Source organism: Thermobia domestica, chromosome 12 (genome assembly GCF_964235325.1).
Source record: "Thermobia domestica chromosome 12, izTheDome1.hap1.1, whole genome shotgun sequence".
Taxonomy (NCBI): domain Eukaryota; kingdom Metazoa; phylum Arthropoda; class Insecta; order Zygentoma; family Lepismatidae; genus Thermobia; species Thermobia domestica.
In genome coordinates, this window is record NC_137465.1 from 177,822,985 (window position 1) to 177,841,941 (window position 18,957).

General features: G+C 33.6%; 1 protein-coding gene across 1 annotated transcript in view; it reads right to left on the reverse strand.

The window, feature by feature from the left end:
- The window catches only part of LOC145666863 (kinesin-like protein KIF9), a 43,363-nt gene that overhangs the window by 5,391 nt on the left and 19,015 nt on the right, over positions 1-18,957 (reverse strand). Inside the window, exons 6-8 of the mRNA XM_081734444.1 lie at positions 14,363-14,574; positions 10,810-10,954; positions 1,872-3,068 (exon numbers count right to left, since the gene is read on the reverse strand). Coding sequence (XP_081590570.1) covers positions 1,872-3,068; positions 10,810-10,954; positions 14,363-14,574 — 1,554 coding nt within the window. The remainder of the gene's footprint in view (positions 1-1,871; positions 3,069-10,809; positions 10,955-14,362; positions 14,575-18,957) is intronic.

Sequence of the window (18,957 nt, forward strand, 5' to 3'; positions counted from 1 at the left end):
AGTTCGACAAGGATGCTGCCTCTCGCCAACACTATTTAATGTCTATCTAGAAGATATAATGAAAAAGAGCCTACATGATGATGATGGTATTTCGGTAGGAGGTAGAATGATTAGATGCATAAGATTTGCAGACGATATGGCGCTTCTTGCAGAATCTGAAAAGAAAATCAATAAAATGTTAGAAAAAATGAGAAAGGGCTTTGGAGAATATGGGATGAAAAAAAGGCTGGGTGGTATTATTAGTAATGACATGAAGTGCGAACGTGAAATAAAAGCAAGGATAGGAATGGCGAAAGAAGCCTTTAGGAGGAAGAAAAGCCTGTTTTGTGGGACCTTGAATAAAGAGTTGAGAAAAAGACTCATAAAATGCTTCGTGTGGAGTGTTGTACTGTATGGGGCGGAAACGTGGACATTAGGTAAAGGTGACGAAAATCGACTGGAAGCCTTCGAAATGTGGGTGTGGAGAAGAATGGAAAGAATTAGTTGGGTCGAGCGGAAAACAAATGAGAGAGTGTTAGAAATTGTGGGTGAGAAAAAAAACACTTTTAGATAGTATTAGGAAGAGGAAGAGAAACTGGTTGGGGCATTGCCTAAGAAGAGATTGTATCATGAGGGACGTCCTAGAAGGTATGGTGGAGGAAAAGAGAGGGAGGGGGCGAAGGAGACTACAATTAATGGATGATATTAAAACAGAAAGATCATATGCGAAGACGAAGAGGTTAGCGGAGGACCGTGGAGCATGGAAGCTTCTCAGCTGCGGCAAGTGACCTGCTAACAAGGGCAGAATACCTATGATGATGACCTACTGTGCTTAATTAATACAAATTGAAAATTCTAGATTTTATTACAATAGTCGATGAGCGAAATATTTAATTATCCCTAGCGACATTATTGTTTAGAATAACTGGATCAAAATGTCACATATGTCGATAAATGTTTAATAAAAACAATAACAACTACACATATTTGAAATGATGTTCCTTAAGAGCATACGTTTTTAACCATCAACTATGGTATTCAGAATTGCGACAAAGGAAATCTCGGGAAAGTATCAGGATGGCTAGCATAAGTAGAACCAGGCCCGTAGCCAGCCCAAAAACTTAGGGGGGGGGGCGGCTGAAGTTAGGGGGGGCCCGATCCAACCATATGATAGTTCATCACCATATTATAGTTCTTTTGCAAACCTACTGTAAAACTTTTAGGGGGCCAGCAAAAATTTAGGGGGGCCCGGCCCCCCCTAGACCCCCTCTGGATACGGGCCTGAGTAGAACTCTAGTTAAAATGACTTCTCTTTACTAAATGATATGACTAACCTTACAGTGCCAATGTATTTATTCCAGAAAAATTATATTTGCGAAAGCCGTCGCTGCTTTTACCCTTAGTTACTCCAAGTACGAAAAACCGATGTCTACATTAAACTCACATATTTATGAGTCCATAATTAATATTAAATAAAACATAAATTGTGATATGCTGGTCAATATATAATCCTACTACTCAAGTGTACTGTACAAAAACACAAAAATTAAATAACTGTAATGCATCTTATAGTTTGTCCAATAAAACCATCACTTTACCAAATATACTACATACAGACACTATGACTAACTGATCCACTATTCTGGTGGATTTATACATAATGTAAATTCATAAGTAAGGTGAAAATTTGATTAATCTTAAATATTGAAGTGTTTCAAAAATATTTTCGTTGGAATAGATACATTGACACTGTCAGATTAGTGATATAATGTAGTTAAGAAAAATGTGTCAGATGGTTTCTACGTTTGACTTTTCTTAGCTTATGCAACGAAATGTTTAACTCCTCCTATGATACTGAAAATGTAAAGCCAGTCCTAATAATAATAATTTACCTTCCGTGTTAAAGACCTTTGTAGACAGTTGTAAAATTCTTCTTGACTTCTTCCTTCCGGAATTATTTCTTCAGGAAGTGTTAACCTGATTTTAGTAGATTTCTTATCTTTAACAGGAATGGGAGTACCGTACTTGTTTGTTGTAAATGCCAATAATTTTTCTTCAAAAGTTCTATTACTTTCATTAAGCTGTTGTTGTTTTTCCATTAAGGAAACACGGTCTTGTTGACACTGTTCATTGATCTCGTCGAACTTCGACTGTGTCTCTTGTATCTTTACAACTATTTTCTTCTCTTTGGCACTTACAACGATATTTCCATCTTTATCATACGTTTCTCCATTCACATGCCTTTGGTATTGTGTCTCGAGAAGGTCACTCTTAAGATTCTCTATCAACACTTTCATCTCGTTTGTCATTTTAGACCGTACGAGGAAGCTGCGATAGGTTCCTTCTACATCTTTCGCTAATTGTTCCCGCGCTTCAAAAAGACCTTTCCCTTCTGTTGATATGAACTCTATATAGATATCCTCTTTTGATGGTACGGGAGTCATTTCTGGAATAGTTGTAATTTCACCACTGGTAACCGTTATTACCTCTTCCGTCCTTGTGACGATCGATCCGATACTTCCCTGTGAAGTCTTTCTATCCTGCACTGATGGTGATGTGACGTCGGAAGCACTTACAGCAATAGCCTTGCCTTTGGCAGGCTTAGTCATTTTCTGCTTTTTCATTGCTTTCGTCACATTACCATCTTGCGTTTTGATATTTCTTGCAGCTGCGGCTGGGCCAATACCAATCCCTCGGCGATCAGTTTCACCAACTTGAAGCAACTCCTGTTCTTTCACTATCAATTCTTTACCTGTGCTTTTGACAGTATCTACCAGCTTTTTAACTCGAGGTCTTGGAGTCGTCCTTTCACTGAGGGCAGCACGAGAAGAAACTGCAGTCGTCGTTGCAGGTGTAGGTGGTTGTTCAGGTTCTAATTCATTAAACAAGTCCCGAAATAACTTAAGTAATAGCTTGCCCTGCTGAGAACTTAGGACTTCAAGTTCAGACACATCGCCTTGTAAATACATAGCCACAAGTCGTCGCAGTTGTAATAATTCTGATTGAGACATAGTTGAATACGAAATTTCGGGGTGGTTCCTAATAATATTAAATAATTCTAATTCGGATAGTAAGTATTTCACTTCATCCTGGAAGAAAGAAAAAAAAGACAAGAATATATAATTTGAAATAAAAGCATCATAAGAATATGAATATTTCAAGACATTTGAAATAAAAACAAGAGATTGAAAGACAAATAAGAAGGTGCTATGCTAAACATGACACTAATAGAACAGATAAATGACGTAACTAAGTAAAACAAGGCATTAAGAGAGTCACAGGACCTCGAATTCAAAACTTTAACCGGTACATGATACTTACGTCAGTTTAAACAATAACTCTTACTACGGGCGTCTCTGGCATGTTAAAATTGAGAGGAACGGGGACGACTAGAATGCTAGTAGACCCCAACTAAAGTTATGTCAAAATTATCAATAACTGGAATCTACTTTACTAATGGTATCCGCTCTTTCTACCTTTAGCAATACCTTCATGATTTTCTACCATCACTGGTAGACTACTTGCCGAAAAAAAAAAGTTTATATATAATATGGTTCTTAGGTAATTTCTTCACCTTGACATTCCTACCGGTGAATTCCTGTTCAGTGTTCTTAAACGCATTTGCAGCCGTGTAGTTTTATAGTCCTCATTTATGTCGATTATTTAGCTATTAAAATCTTAACTCTCTGAAAGAAGTCTTACAATGACACGTGATTTGATTGCGAATTTCGAATTTTTGGTTTTCATTCTTTTTCTGTATTCTTAATAAGCTCAAAAGGTATATTATCTACCTTTTTGTTCTTCATTTCGCTGTTTGTTTTTGAACTTTCCAATGAATCACCCTCGTTTACTTCGTTTTCCGTTTTAATGTTTAAAATGTAGTCTATTCTTGCTGTCATCTGGCTCCTCAGTGCATTCTTTCCATCTTCCTCACCCTCAATTCGCTCAATGAATACTCATTTCTATCTTTAATTTCTATAGTGATTTCTATAGTATTTGTCCCTTGCTGCCCTTCTACAGTATTCGCATAAAATTTACTCCCATATATAATATTCAAATTTCTCTATCTTTTTAAATTCCTTTTGTCACTTCGCTTCTTTGTAGATTTCCCTTCTTAATTCGCAATAAACTTTCTATACATCCTTTCCTTTCCTTCTCCAGTCTCCATTTGTCATGGAAACCAATTATTGCTGGTTAAGCAATGAAAAAACTGTGTGCCTGCAGCCGAGACTACTTTGACTAACCAAGAAGTGTAACTTTTCTTTAAAAATCCTTCTTTGAAAGCGACACACGTCAGGTGGACATTCTAATCACATTAACCTAATGTTTAAGAACAGACATAACTTTAATTTGTTCTGCCTATGTTTGTACTTCTTCCATATAGATCTAAATACTTTCAGCATTGATCCATTTATCTCGTACTCAAAATATTTGAGGGGGACGCGTCCCCCTGTCCCCACCGCCAGAGACGCCCGTGACTCTAACATACTATGGAACCCGGAATTTCAATGCCACGTTCACAAAAGCTCTCCACTGGATTCTATCTTTAGCCAAATGGATCCAGTTTCTACTTTGTATTCCTATTTCTGCAAAATCTATCTTAATATTGTCCTCCCACCTGCGCCTAGGTCTTCCTAATGGTCGTTTCCCGATTGGAATTCAACTTAAAACTTTGAAAGCGTTTCTACTTTCTTCCATTTCAGCTACATGACTTGACTACCTGAGCCTCCTAGACTTGATGATCCTAACAATGTTTGGTAAACGGTATAAATTATGCAATTCCTCGTTATGAAGTTTCCGCCATCCCCATTCTCGTTCCTTTTGGGTCTCAGTATTCGTCTCAGGGTCTTCTTCTCAAATATTTTCAGTCTACGTTCTTCCCTCAGAGTAAGCGACCATGTTTCGCAACCATACAGAACAACAAGCTTCATTATCGTTTTACATATTTTAAGCTTCAAATTCCTCGATAGGATTCGTGACGACAAAAGATTTTGAACTGAATAATAACACGAATTCCCTGCTTTTAGTCGACATTTAATTTCTTCGTGAATACGGTTTTGATCTATTAATATTGATCCTAGATGTTTGATAGTATCTACTTTGTTTAAAGTATTATTCGATATTTTAACGCATCCATAATTTGCAGTATTATGATCCCGACGAACTCCATGTATTTAGTTCTACTCTGCGTTTAATTCTAAACCCATATCCCTGTAAGCGTTTAATAAGATCTCTTCATTTCTCTCTATTGTTCTCTTATCATTCCGTATTATATTTACATCATCAGCGTACGCCATAAACTGGTGAATACCATTCAGCTCTAGGCCCTGATTGTTGTCTTTGATTTTTCTTGTAGCGTACTCCAGAACGAAGTTGAATAATAATGGCGATAGCGCATCTCCTTGTTTCAGGCCATTTTAGACGTGAAAGTTCGTGGACAAGAATTTTCCTACTCGGGCCTTACTTTGGGATTCATTTAAATATATCCTAATTATCCTAACTAGCTTTCTCGCTATTCCCAATTTTGTAAGAATGTTGTACATACAATGTTTCCCTCCTAACAGAGTCGTAGGTCTTTCTAAAATCAATAAATAATTAATGTACCGATGTATTGTATTCCCATTTCTTTCGAGTATTTGTCGAATGTTAAATATCAGGTCGAGAGTTGATCAATTTAGCCTAAATCCGCACTGATATTTTCCAATAATTCTGTTCGGTTTAAACAATAATAGGACTTAATATATTAAGAAAAAGGTTGAAGTCAAATTTATCTATATTATTCTCTGTAAGTAATACTTATAAAAATAATAAATTTAATAGAAAAGATATAAGAAAGAAATGGAGCAAGACGTGTGTGGTAAACATAAATAATAAAGTAGCACTGGCTTAGAAAAGTTGGGTATTTTGCGTATTTCTCGTAATAAATATCACTATCACACGCTTCAACCAAAAATTACTTGATAAACAAACTGTCCTGCATTTTGAAAATTAAAAATTACACTGTAGAAATTATTCATATCAAATTATTCGAAAGAACTGCTTGTCTGTAGTGTAATATTTTCCTTAAGAAAAGCAAAGCATAAATTGAATTAATATAAGTTGCTAACTGGAAATTTTTAGACTTACTAGATCTTATACTTTAATAACGAGTTTCATACAGGTAAATATTTTTCGAATATTATTGTTTATTTTCTATTTGACAATTAAAGTACTTCTATAATTTTATACTACATTTTTATCCTGCTTCGTCATCCTTTTATTTATATAGCTAAATTATTTTTATTTTGTCCAACTTTAAGGTGTAAAATATGAATAACAATGAATTTTTGTTTATGTATAAATGAGAATATTACATAAACATAAATAATAACTGAAAATACGTTCTGGGTTGACACATCTACTTTGACTTACCTGGTTACTCACTTTCATGTGGTATGAGCTATTATGATAAACCTAAAAAGTTATTTTACTACCTTTTTGGTCTTACTCTCTGCTTGACAATGTCTCAGACTGCTGAAAACGTAAGCCTAAATTATTTTAACTTCTTTTATTGAATACATATGCATTGTATAGTCATGTTCAAGGAAAGATGTGACCATACAGTTCACTTTAATAGCTCTGCACTTCCATTCATATGAGGGTTATTTTCTTTACCTTTTTCAGACCTTTATTACAAGCTTCATTGTTAAAATATGTCAACTTTTTTAAGCATATTGCCTTGAAAGAAATACGTGTCCAAGCTATTATGAAAAAGAGTGTACCATTCGATTAATAATAACTATACGGTGGGTGGAAAACTCAGTATCCATTTGAAATTTTAATGAATATGAAACTACTCTAGTTCATACATTTATTTTGCTGCTTTTTCGGATCTTAATGCATTGTATTTTTATAGTGTGTTGCCATATAAGCGATGTTTTCTGTTTTCCACGATAATCTCTAACCTGATACTCAACACTGGTGCTCTAGTAATAAACGATAGGGGTGTCTATGGAACAGGCAAGTGACTACATAGGTTGCAGGGCATAGTGTGATAGGTAATAGTTTAACACTAATATATGTATTTCAGGTTAATAGTCATTACGCATAGTGTTGAGCAAAGTTGGGCTATAAGATTATCATAGTTTTCGGTTGAAAAGTAACCAGTGATAAATGCAAAAACTGGACACGCCATAAAATGATGCAAAAATGCACGCGTGTGTGTGATTGGTTTGAAAAAACAAACAAAACAAATTGTTTCTAGGTATATGGTTTAATAGTTGATTTAACACTTAATAGTTAACATTCTGAATTTTTTTTGAAGTCTATTTATATATATATATATATATATATATATATATATATATATATATATATATATATATATATATATATATAGAGAGAGAGAGAGAGAGAGAGAGAGAGAGAGAGAGAGATAGATAGATAGATAGATAGATAGATAGATAGATAGATAGATAGATAGATAGATAGATAGATAGATATAGATATAGATATAGATATATATTAGATAAGTTGAAGAACAACAACATTTTGGATAGTAAATTTTTCGAAATAAAACTGTCGAGATGATCTTCGGAATGTCAGTTGAAATGGTAACATTATCTAACGAATATACACCAAGAAGGTTATAGAAATGTATGCAGGGTTTTCAGCGGGAAAAAAAGAAAGAAAAAAAGTACACCTGATACGTAGGCGTTTTCAAAGACTGAGGTGAAGCACCAGAGTCTGAGGGTAGCAATAAAATATAAACAAATAAAAGAAAGAAAAGGGGAAATATTTGCGCTATATTAATGGCAGAGATTTAAAGAGCAGGTCCTACAAATCACAGAGATGTGCCAGAGGTTGAGGGTATTAAACAGAAAAGCTTGGAACCCTTTTGGGATGATAGAAAGGAAAGCTGGGAGGCACTGCCGGCTCCAGGGGGGTACGATGGTAAGACCGTATCGCTTACGGACGCCAAAATGACATGAAGGGAGAACATCAGTGGTAATATTAATATGTGAAGAAATATTGTATTTCAGATTGCATTAATAGATTCAAATCGTACGGTTCTCGTAGACTTCTTGGTCATTTCAGTACAAATAAGTGAAAATTAAATAAACCTTACGGCACTAGCGTCACAAGAGAAAAGCTAAAAAAAAAAAAAAAAAAAAAAAAAGTGAAGGATGAATGGTAATATTTTAAGAAGGACAGAAATCAATGATTTAGGAGTAAGGTCTGTCGTCTTTCGGAACATATATTGAAAAAAAAAATATTGTATGTAATAACTCGTATTATATAGTATGCTTTATTATAACAAATACAAAAGAAATAAACCATATAGAGACATTATTAGCTTCGTAAGAGGGATCGTTTTTACTAGTGCCCTATACACAAATTACACTTTAAAATAATTCTTATGTTAATTATACTGCATTATTAAACTTATTTAAAAAATCCACATAAGATTATAGATATTTTATATAGAATTGTCAGAAAACATTTAGTACCTATAATACATTATCTATTAGAAGAGAAATCTGCGAACAAATGTTTATTATACAGACTAACAACAGATCAACAGAAAATCAGAAATTTTATAATTAAATGTGAACAAAAATACGGACTTACACAAAAATAAATATGGTTTCGCACTTGCATGGCTTTTCCAGTAAATAGTACATTAGTCACGTCATTTGTCATATATACTTTGTACGAGGATCATTTCAAAAGTCTTGCACAAAGAGCATGCGCGACCGTTTGAGTGGTGTGCTCAAGCTCAATTTTATGTCAGCTCTGAGTCAGAGTGTGGGCTTGATGGTTGTGTCTGTGTTTGCTGGTTCGTGTGGCTGTGTTGTGAGAAATTCAGTGTTAAAATGGAAGGTGAATCCGACTCAGGTCGGATTACACATAGTGACTAGCGGGCAAAATTGAAACTCTATGTGAAAAGAATCCAACTGAAATGTATAATGTTTTGCGAGAGGTTTGTGGAAATAGTGTAGTAGATCGTAGCACTGTGTTACGATGGTTAGCTAGTTTTCGTGAAGTTCGTGTTAGCACTGCGGACAACCCAAGAAGTGGAAGACCATCAACTGCAACAACTACACCTATAAGATTATTGTGAATGACATTTTGAGAGAGGCTCGACGAAAAACAGTGAGGAAATTGCATATGAGACCAGAATGTCTGTCACTTCAGTTTACAGAATCATTACTGAAAAGATAAAGATGAGAAAAATCATTGCCAGATAAGTGTCGATATAATTGACAAAGCTTCCAGTGAGGAGACTCGAGTGATCAAACAGTTCAACAATGAAGGTGCTCTATCTGGAATACAGAATTTATCAAAACGTTGGAAAGCTGTCAAAAGCAAGAATGGAGATTATATTGAAAGCTTGTGAAACGTATTTTGTACAATAAATTATTTACTTCCATAATATCCATAATTATTTACTTCCACTTCCAGTGTGCAAAAGTTTTGAAATGACCCTTGTAAAAGACAGTGTGAAACTATGTAATCGATTTCCATTTTATATAAATAGATGGGGGGCGCTGTTTTGCTTACCGTACCTCTTGCTCACAAATCTTAAAACAGTCGGTGGCTGGGGGCGTAATATTGGAATTGCAGGAGGGAGAAATAATACCTAATTCGTCATTGCAATATGTGTCATTTGGCTGTAAAAATATGCACTGTAAAAACACGCTTTGAGATAAGCATACAAACAATAATAGAAAATAACGTAGCAAGCAACATAATGTTGTAATATGCAACTATTTTACTAATGTTTATGAACATCTTTATTATTTTAGGGTAGAAAACTGATAAAATATTATTTCTTAAGCATTTGGGAATCTCGTTCTCTGCCTTGTGGTGTAAAAGGTTTAGAGTGAATAAAAGAAAGTTAAAGTACGAGCAATATGACATTAATACGGAAATAAATATTTTCAAGGTATTTGACTGAATAATAAACATTGTAATTTTGTTTGAATTGTTTCTTATAGGACTTCATTTTCACACTGGACGTTTGAGATTCATTGTAATAATCTTCATATGATTTGATTCTTAAATCTTATTTCAGCGTATTCAATTACACAAAACTATATTAAAATAAAGCGCTATACTGATCACCGCTTACAGTTTAACTCATTTATGAAATAATTCGTGTAAACATTTTTAGGAAATTGAATTTTCTGTTTCCCTTTTCAAATCAAGAAAAAAAAATCATATTAAGATAGACAGCAGCCATAGGAGAACATAAAGAATAAATTGCCTTGTGCATATATAAGAGAGTGTTAATGAACTGTATGACAAACTATAAGAGGCGATTTCTCATCAAAATAAAAAATAAATAAATAAAATAAAATAAAAAAGAAGTTCACATGGACCCATGGACAAAAGTGCACAATTTCAGAGCTAGTGCGTGTAAAAGCGTGGAAAAATTATATTTCAACACGGGTTATTTCGAATATTAGAAATCGTAAAGTAGACGTCCATATTAGCGTAAAGAAAATCACACATACGCCATCCAAAAATGTATATTTTAGCAATGTCTTTCTAAACTCTTACGTCAAACATGTCTTTCTTACAGAAATATTTGAAGTACCATAGAAAATTGTCTCCCATGATTAAATTAGTAAAATATATTAGAAATCAACATAAACTCAAGAGAATTTTAATCTGAAGGAATCAATTCTTTCTAGTAGGCTTAATAGAATGATCTTTTAGCTTCTCTCAAGAATAATCTCTTGTATTAATAATTTCTCATTAATGTGTTCATGTAAATTTTAACTAAGTATTTCTAAGAACGATTTCAGTTATATAGTGAAACTAGCACATTGTTGTTATTCTTACCTTCAGTCTCAGAATCTCCATGTCCGCATCCACTTTCGTGTGTTGAACAAGAGTGCAAGGTAGACCACGAATCATCTGACCAAATCGAAGCACTGAAATCGTTATGGCCAAATTTTCAAAATCGCCATTAATATGTCCAATGAACCTGTGTCGACAGAAAATAATAATAGCGCATATTTTATTACTAACTGTATGTACTGCTGATATTTTATTAAAATAACTACAGAGGATTTTGACGGATTTTGGGTTAAGAAAGTTGGAAATAGTGACATTAAGAATCGATTTGTTGACCATATTTATCACTCAGTTTAACTTGCGTTATCTAGTCGACTAAAAGTCTTTCGTAAACTTAAAGGGCTCACTTCATTAATATACATTGTACTTTGTATTTTTCTAATTATTGTAACTGTAGAGAGAGAAAAAAAGCAATACACATATGTGCAAGGTGTTTAAAAAGGATTATCCAAAAGTAAAGCCTTCCTTGTCTTTGTACGTAAAGGCACCAAACTTCAAGGGAAAGTTTCAGAATTTTAGTTCCGCATACCAAGAGAGTAATCTGGCATTCTGAAGATCAACCAATAGATGGCGGCATACATTTTGGAGCAAATGGATTTTCGTCATCCAAGAGTACTCCAATGCATCAAAAGCCTGATCATGATATTGAAAGTGAGCTATGTTGGCTCTTTTTTCACCCCATACTGCTTGCAGAATGCTCAGCAAATTGTTTCCGGGCTGCCATTGCATTTGTAGTACTTGGACGATCAAAATCCGTGCCTCAAAAGTGTGTTTCCCCGTCTAGTGGTTGACCATAAGAATACGAGATTATTCTCTTGGCATGCAGAACTGAAATTTTGACACTGTTCGGTTATTCGTGAAGTTTGGTGCCTTTACCTGGAAAGAGAAGGGAAATATAAAGCTTTTGAGTAGTACTTTTTTAAAACCATGTATAAGGATAAGTATTTTCTTAGACTCTGGAGTAATATTAATTTATACTTCTTACATAAAATACAATTTTAAAAGATGTCTCATGTTTATATTTTACATAACGAGGTATAGGATGGAAAAAAACTACATAATTACATATGGTATTCCGAAGAAATTGACGAGTAAAAGAAGTAAGAATAACTTTGAATTGACAAAGTCAATTATTTTCCATATAAAACAAGTGAGTTTCGTTTCACAGTGTGAAACTACAATAGACTTTCAAACTATGGGAATTCAATACTCAAACTTGAAGTAGTATATCTATAACTACTGGTTGCAATAGACTAATAAGAACAAAAGATAAAACCTATTCCTCGGACGCTGAATCCATATGAAAAACCATTACTCGCTATGCCTTACTGTTTTTTTCTTCTACAATACAGGTTGAAACAGGAAATTGAATTAGAACCAATTCCCAATTGAATATATGGTTAAGGAAGGAGTTAGAACTTACTGTTAGGAAGCTGAATCGATTGCCAAAAACTGCATCTCGATATCTCTTATCGTTTTTGCTTTACGAAAATCAGTATTGAAACAAGAAGCAGTAGTAACTTTTAACCACTTCCGGTTTTGGTAGAGTGTTGCGAATTGTGATGGTATGTTCCGTTGAACCCCTGAATCATTTGCAGAAAACCATTTCTTGCTATCTAATATAATTTTGCTCTACAGCGATGAACGTTAAAATAGGAAATGGTTAATTTGAACCATTTCTGGTTCGAATAGTGGGTTAACAGAGGAAATGAACCCTACTCTTGGGATCCTGAATCAATTGCAAAAAACGGCATCTCGATATTCCTTACCGTTTTTCCTTTGTGCAAATCAGTAGTGAAACTGGAATATTAAATTTGAACATCTTCCGGTTTTGATAGAGTGTTCAGGATAGTCTCTGTACGTTGCAGTTAGACGCTGAAGCGGTTGCCAAAAAACTTCTTCTCGCTATCTGTTTTCGTCTTTGTTCTATAGCGATAAACTTTGAAACCGGAAATGAATAATTTGAACTACTTCTGGTTTGTATAGAGAATTAACGGAGGATATGAAACTTATTCTTGGAGGATATGGAATTGATTTCAGAAAACTATACCTCGATATCTCTTACAGCTTTTGCTCTGATACCTGTCAACAGACGGACGGACGGACAAAACTGTTCTATAAGACTTTTCACACTTATGCATAGCATAATTTGGAACTCGAATAATTTTAAAATACATATATCTTGATATTCTTCTTTAATTTACCTATCTTTTTATTCTACTCTTCCTGTTTTCTACGTAGCTTTTTTTTATCTTCCTTCACTTAAAGTACTTTTTGTAGTAGAGATGCACTAGATTTTGTAACTCACTCATTCCTCGCATGGCTTGTGAGACATACCGTTTGTTGGCAATATTTATTTACAACATTTTACTTTCTTAGTTATCTTTTCCAGTTTGACGATATTCTACGCGCATGATTGTGTCTGTTCATCGTCAAGTGGCCTTCTGTACGCGTGTCCCAGATTCGATCCCCGTTGGAAATATTTGCCTCGGATATTAACCTCAGTAACGATCGAAGGTCTGGTCTATACAATCTAAGTATCAAAAGGGAATATTAAACTCCACTCAATTAAAGCTATTTTGAATGTATGATCAAATATACTCACAATGTACTTTCTTTATGTATTTTGGGTGCATTCTGCAAGATAACTACGTTAGAGCCTTCTTTTTTTTTTTTAAGTTCGGAGGAATTAATAAAACTCAAAAATGACACAAAACTGTTTATTATTTTGTGCTTATTTTTCATGATCTGCAAATACATTCAAGAAGTGGTCGTAATGAAGTATGGATTTTTATATTCCTATCTTAAAAAGAAAACGAAAGAAAGAAATCGCAGCTGAAGTGATAAGGAAGCCCATGGACTGGAAAGTGAATATATGTATTTTAAAAAATCTTATGTTTTATGTCTCACACTTATATCGTGTGAGCTAAAGGAGATGATGATGATGATGATAAGTAAATGAAAAGATGGAATGAAAGTGAGAGGAAAAGGGAGAACTCCGAGAAAACCCACGCACACTGTATTTGTCCACCGCAAAGACCACTTGGTGCGAGCTGGGATCGAATCAGGAACCCAACGCACCGGAGGTGAACGCTCTGCCTTTGAACCACGGCATCCCATGAATAGGTGTATTATAGAATTATGTCGTTTGGTTACGTACTGACGTCTCATCTGTTTCTACAGATTAAAGGTGATAACAGCAGAAACAGTTTGAGACTAATGAGCAAGTCAAAAGTTGGCATAACGCCCAGGTGGTACGTTGTATTAACTCGGACTTATCCATTATCTATTTACAGCACGCCACAGGTTGCTAACAAGAAAAAAAAATCTTTCACATCCCATAAGACTTTATGTGGTAAAGAAACAACTCGGGCAGTCAAAATAAGGTAATGTAACATTATAGTATATGACAGGGATGTAAATTTCCTTGAACTCTAGATATTATACAAGTAATAGTATGATTAGCAATTATTATTAATGACAGTATCATTAATAAGCAACAAAATTATATAAATATTTAACTATACAATTAGCTTACCTAACAATTGATTGAGTATTGAGGGAATCACTAAGGAACCGAATCATCTGAGTTTTTCTTGTGAAAGTTCGTTCTTTATATATTCGGAGAGAGATCATAAATTCTTTAAGTACACTCAATGTTACGTTACTCTTTCCTATTTCTTTAGGAGTTTTCCAAGCTGATGAGCGCATTCCTGCAGTATCAATACCAGCCAAATCAATAAAATGTAACTACAAAGAAAGAAATAAGAAAAGAAAAGATTTACTTTAAAACTTTTAATTTGATTTTAATTGAATCATTGCATTCACGGCACACTTATACTACGTATGAAATATGCAAATTACAAGAATGTTAAATTACACGTACAAGTAAATATGTATAAAAGTAAGATGGTAATGAAATGAAAAGGAAATCTTTCAGTTTTAGGTCCAACTGTTATGTCGAATAGGCTTAAGGAGACGGTGATGGTAAGAATGAAGAAAGAGTGGGGAAACGGAAGAATCCCGAGCAAACCCACATAGTAATAAAACTCAGATATAAATGACAAGGGTTTTTTGCACATATTGTCAATATTGATTATTATATAAATACTCTTCAGTTATATAATGAATCTGTTAATACCCCTTTCTATTCATTGAAAAATGAAGTGTTACTGTTGTCACTGTTTCAGCAGATATTGTTGATTCAGGAAATAACAGGTTCCTCATCACAAACATGTATGTGTTCTTTATATTATTTGCTGAAAAATAAATTCTAAGGGTAAGTTAACACACTTTAATTCAGTTTATTTTTCCTCGTATAAAATGTTTACAGAAAACTGACTAAATTAAGTAATTTAAAAGAAGATCTAATTATTATATATCACAAAAGTATGGATAAAAATTGAGTCGTAAATTCGATACAAATATCCAAAGAATATTCAAATGGTATTTAAAAAATAGTTTAAACGTGTTTTCTAGAAATTCAGAATTATGACTGAGAACATGAGATCGCTACATTTCATATTTAAGATGATTAAACGAGGAAAAAAAGGCAATTGTAGGAGAACATGTATCTAAGAACATATTTTTAGTCTTAAACTAGAAAAATAAACGTTTATTTTAAACACTGAACAAAGCAACGTTTATTTTAAAATAATAACTGTGTAACAGTTTTGCCAAGTAACTGAACTTCAGACTCTGCAAAACTCAGAACTACTCAAAATTTATAAACACCTTCTTTCATTGCCTATAATCCAAGTGTCAAGTGAACGAGCTTTTTTTCTTTTTTTTTAAACTTAAATACATAAAAACGAGACCCCATTCACGACTTCCTGACAAACATCTGGAGTCTTATTTTTGATGAATTCAGAAAGAGATATTTTGGCTAAAATCGACAACAGTGTCATTATGGACAATATGTATGAGAGGAGCACAAAATTAAGAAGACTTCTGAAAATTTAAGTTATTTTGTAATAGGAATTGCTTGTAAACATAAAATTAAAAATATTAATTGCCTTTTTTCTAAGATGAGACTTTTTTCATTATATTAATGTTTATAAATGTTAAATGACAATTAAAACCATTTAGACTTTTCTTTGAAGTATCTTTAATTCAATTTTATGTTTTGCGTTGTAGTTAAAATCATATATGGTTACTAGACATAATATGACATGTATGTCTCTAACAGCATACACCTATAAATGACATGATACCCCCTCTCTGATCAATTGATATCGCGCCTTCGCAATATCTGTGCCATCACTCTTATCATGGAGTCAGTCCACCCCTGCACATAACACTGTACCACATAGGCATTGCTCTCAGCTGTGATTTGTGCAATATAGCGGACAATGGGAATTAACACTGATATACGAGCCACAATTTGAAGTTTTGTAAATCTCAGCACAGTTTGTCTAAACGGATCCCACCAAAATGGCTGTGGAAACATTTTTGAGTATTAGCCACACCCTGTTTTTTCCCGAACAACAAAACTGTTTCTTTTACTCTTTTCTGTAGTTCCAGTCTCTTAATCGGGGAACTGGGGTTCGATTCCCCGCGGGAGTTCATATGGTTCGGATTCCACGTTAAACTAGGGTCATGTCTCATATAGCCTCAATGCTGAAAGGAATGCTAAATTCCAATTCAATTAATGCAATTTCCCATTGTCTGCCGTGTTGCACAAATCATTGAGGGAAGCAAAACTTATGAGTTATATCGTTATTTTCTCTTATCTGTTTTACCACGCATAAACTAAATCACATTGTATGAAACATAAGTAAAATATAGTTCCCATCCTGTAATAAGTGTTATTTGCGTAGGATATACGCAATCCAACATAGTCTGGATGAGTGCAAAGTAATATCGACGTTACCAATAGCATAGTATAAAATATTTCTGTTTCTTCTACGAGAGCTTCCTCGTTTAAGGAAAGGCAAGTTTCGACAATATATTTCACTATAGGAGCACTAGATAGATAAAGATATGAGAGCCAAAGGAAGTAATCTACGCTTTTAAGAGATTAAGAAAACTTGAGAATTAACTGTAACATGATGCTTTACCGTGAAAGTTAAGTTAAACAAGTCATTACATTTAAGATATTATTTTAAAGTAGTGATTATAGAACTATTGACTACATAAATGTTCTAATTCTATCAAATAATGTTTATTATCTTCTTATGGCAGTGAGTGTAGTCTTAGTAAATACACTATTCACCGATTAACCAGTTAACTCATTAGTAAAGCTTGTTCAGCTTTTATTTAGACAATGTCCTAAATTATATAAGTTTATAGTAGATTCTGTCCGCCACTCTCAAACAAGATTTTTCTCTTTTTTTTTAATGTTAATATAATTATTTTTTTTAATATAGACTCCCACTTGTTAATATATTTAACAAGAATATAAATAATTTTTATGTTTCAGTTATATATATAAGAAGTAGATGACATTACAATAGATAGAGTAAGGTCTTCATTCTCTTTAGTATTGTTTTAAACCATGTTTCCTAGTCGTCTAGAAGATTCCTTTTCTTTCTCGTTATATAGAGATAAGTTTCCTTTGTTTTTAAATGAATCTTGATTGTGTATGATAATGTTTTCCCATTACTATATTTAAAATAATTTAGACATGAATTATGGTAAAATTTCACGAATAAACAAAAGAATATATGAAATTAATGAAAAAAAACACACTACATCCACACAATGATCCTAGTAATGTTGAAGACACTTACCCCTAAACAGGTCTTATTGTCAAGTATTTGTTACAACACGAGGCGATAGAAAAACAGAGAGAGAATAGAAGGGAGATTATAGAAACTTAATATACATTCCTAAGCTAATATATTTTTAAAAATTAAAAATACCAACTTCGAAAGCTTAGTATATGGATCATCTCAACCAAACATACATATAGTAACAAATTATCAAGCAAGAAGGCAAGCAAAAAAGAAACAGAGGAAGGAAACGAAAACCTGATACGATAAAGTTTAAACATATTCATACAAATTAGACATACATATTCTTAGGGCTACGGATACGAAAATATTTTCTTGGAACAGTCCAGTATTATTAATGGAATATTCTGTGAATACTATACCTGAGCCACTGTATATAATAGCATAGAGACCAAACGTATGTAAGATGACGACGGAAGTAATGGCAGGAGACCTTATAAGAAAAGAAAAATAGTGGACGGAAATCAAACTTAGGCGAGCAGGATCATTGAACACTCAAAAAGTTTGTTACAAAGAAGAGGTAATGCACCACAACTGGCTACAAAGCTCAATCAGTATTTGGATTGACTCGCTTCCATAGCCACATTCCGACGAGAGCAGCACAATCTAAATACTTGTAAATACGTTTTCTCTTTGAGTAGATCTAAAGGATTTATTGGTTTTAACAATGAAAAAACAAAAGTGCCGATCCCTCCAAGATGTTGGGCGTAGTTCCAAAAATTTACCATTCTTTCTCCAAATTTATCATTTATCCTAAATTTACCATTCTGCCTCCAAATTTAGCATTTATCCCAAATTTCTCCCTCCCTCCAAATCTCCCTCCAAATTTTTCATTTACTACAATTTACTATTCTTCCCCCAATTTATCATTTACCCCAAATTTACCATTCTCCCTCCAAATTTTTCATTTACCCCAAATTTACCATGCTCCCTCCCAAGTTTATCATTTACCCCAAATTTACCATTATTCCCCCAAATTTACCCTTCTCCCTTCAAATTTTTCATTTACTACAAATTTACTATTCTTCCCCCAAATTTACCACTCTTCCTCCAAATTTTTCATTTACCCCAAATTTACTATTCTTCCTTCAAATTTTTCATTTATTCAAAATTTACCCTTCTACCTCCAAATTTTTCATTTACTACAAATTTACTATTCTCCCCCCAAATTTACCACTCTTCCTCCAAATTTTTCATTTACCCCAAATTTACTATTCTTGCTCCAAATTTTTCATTTATTCAAAATTTACCATTCTCCCTCCAAATTTTTCATTTACCTCAAATTTACCATTCTTCCTCCAAATTTATCATTTACCCCAAATTTACCATTCTCCCTCCAAATTTATAGTTTACCCCAAATTTATCATTCTCCCTCCAAGTTTATCATTTTGCCTCCAAG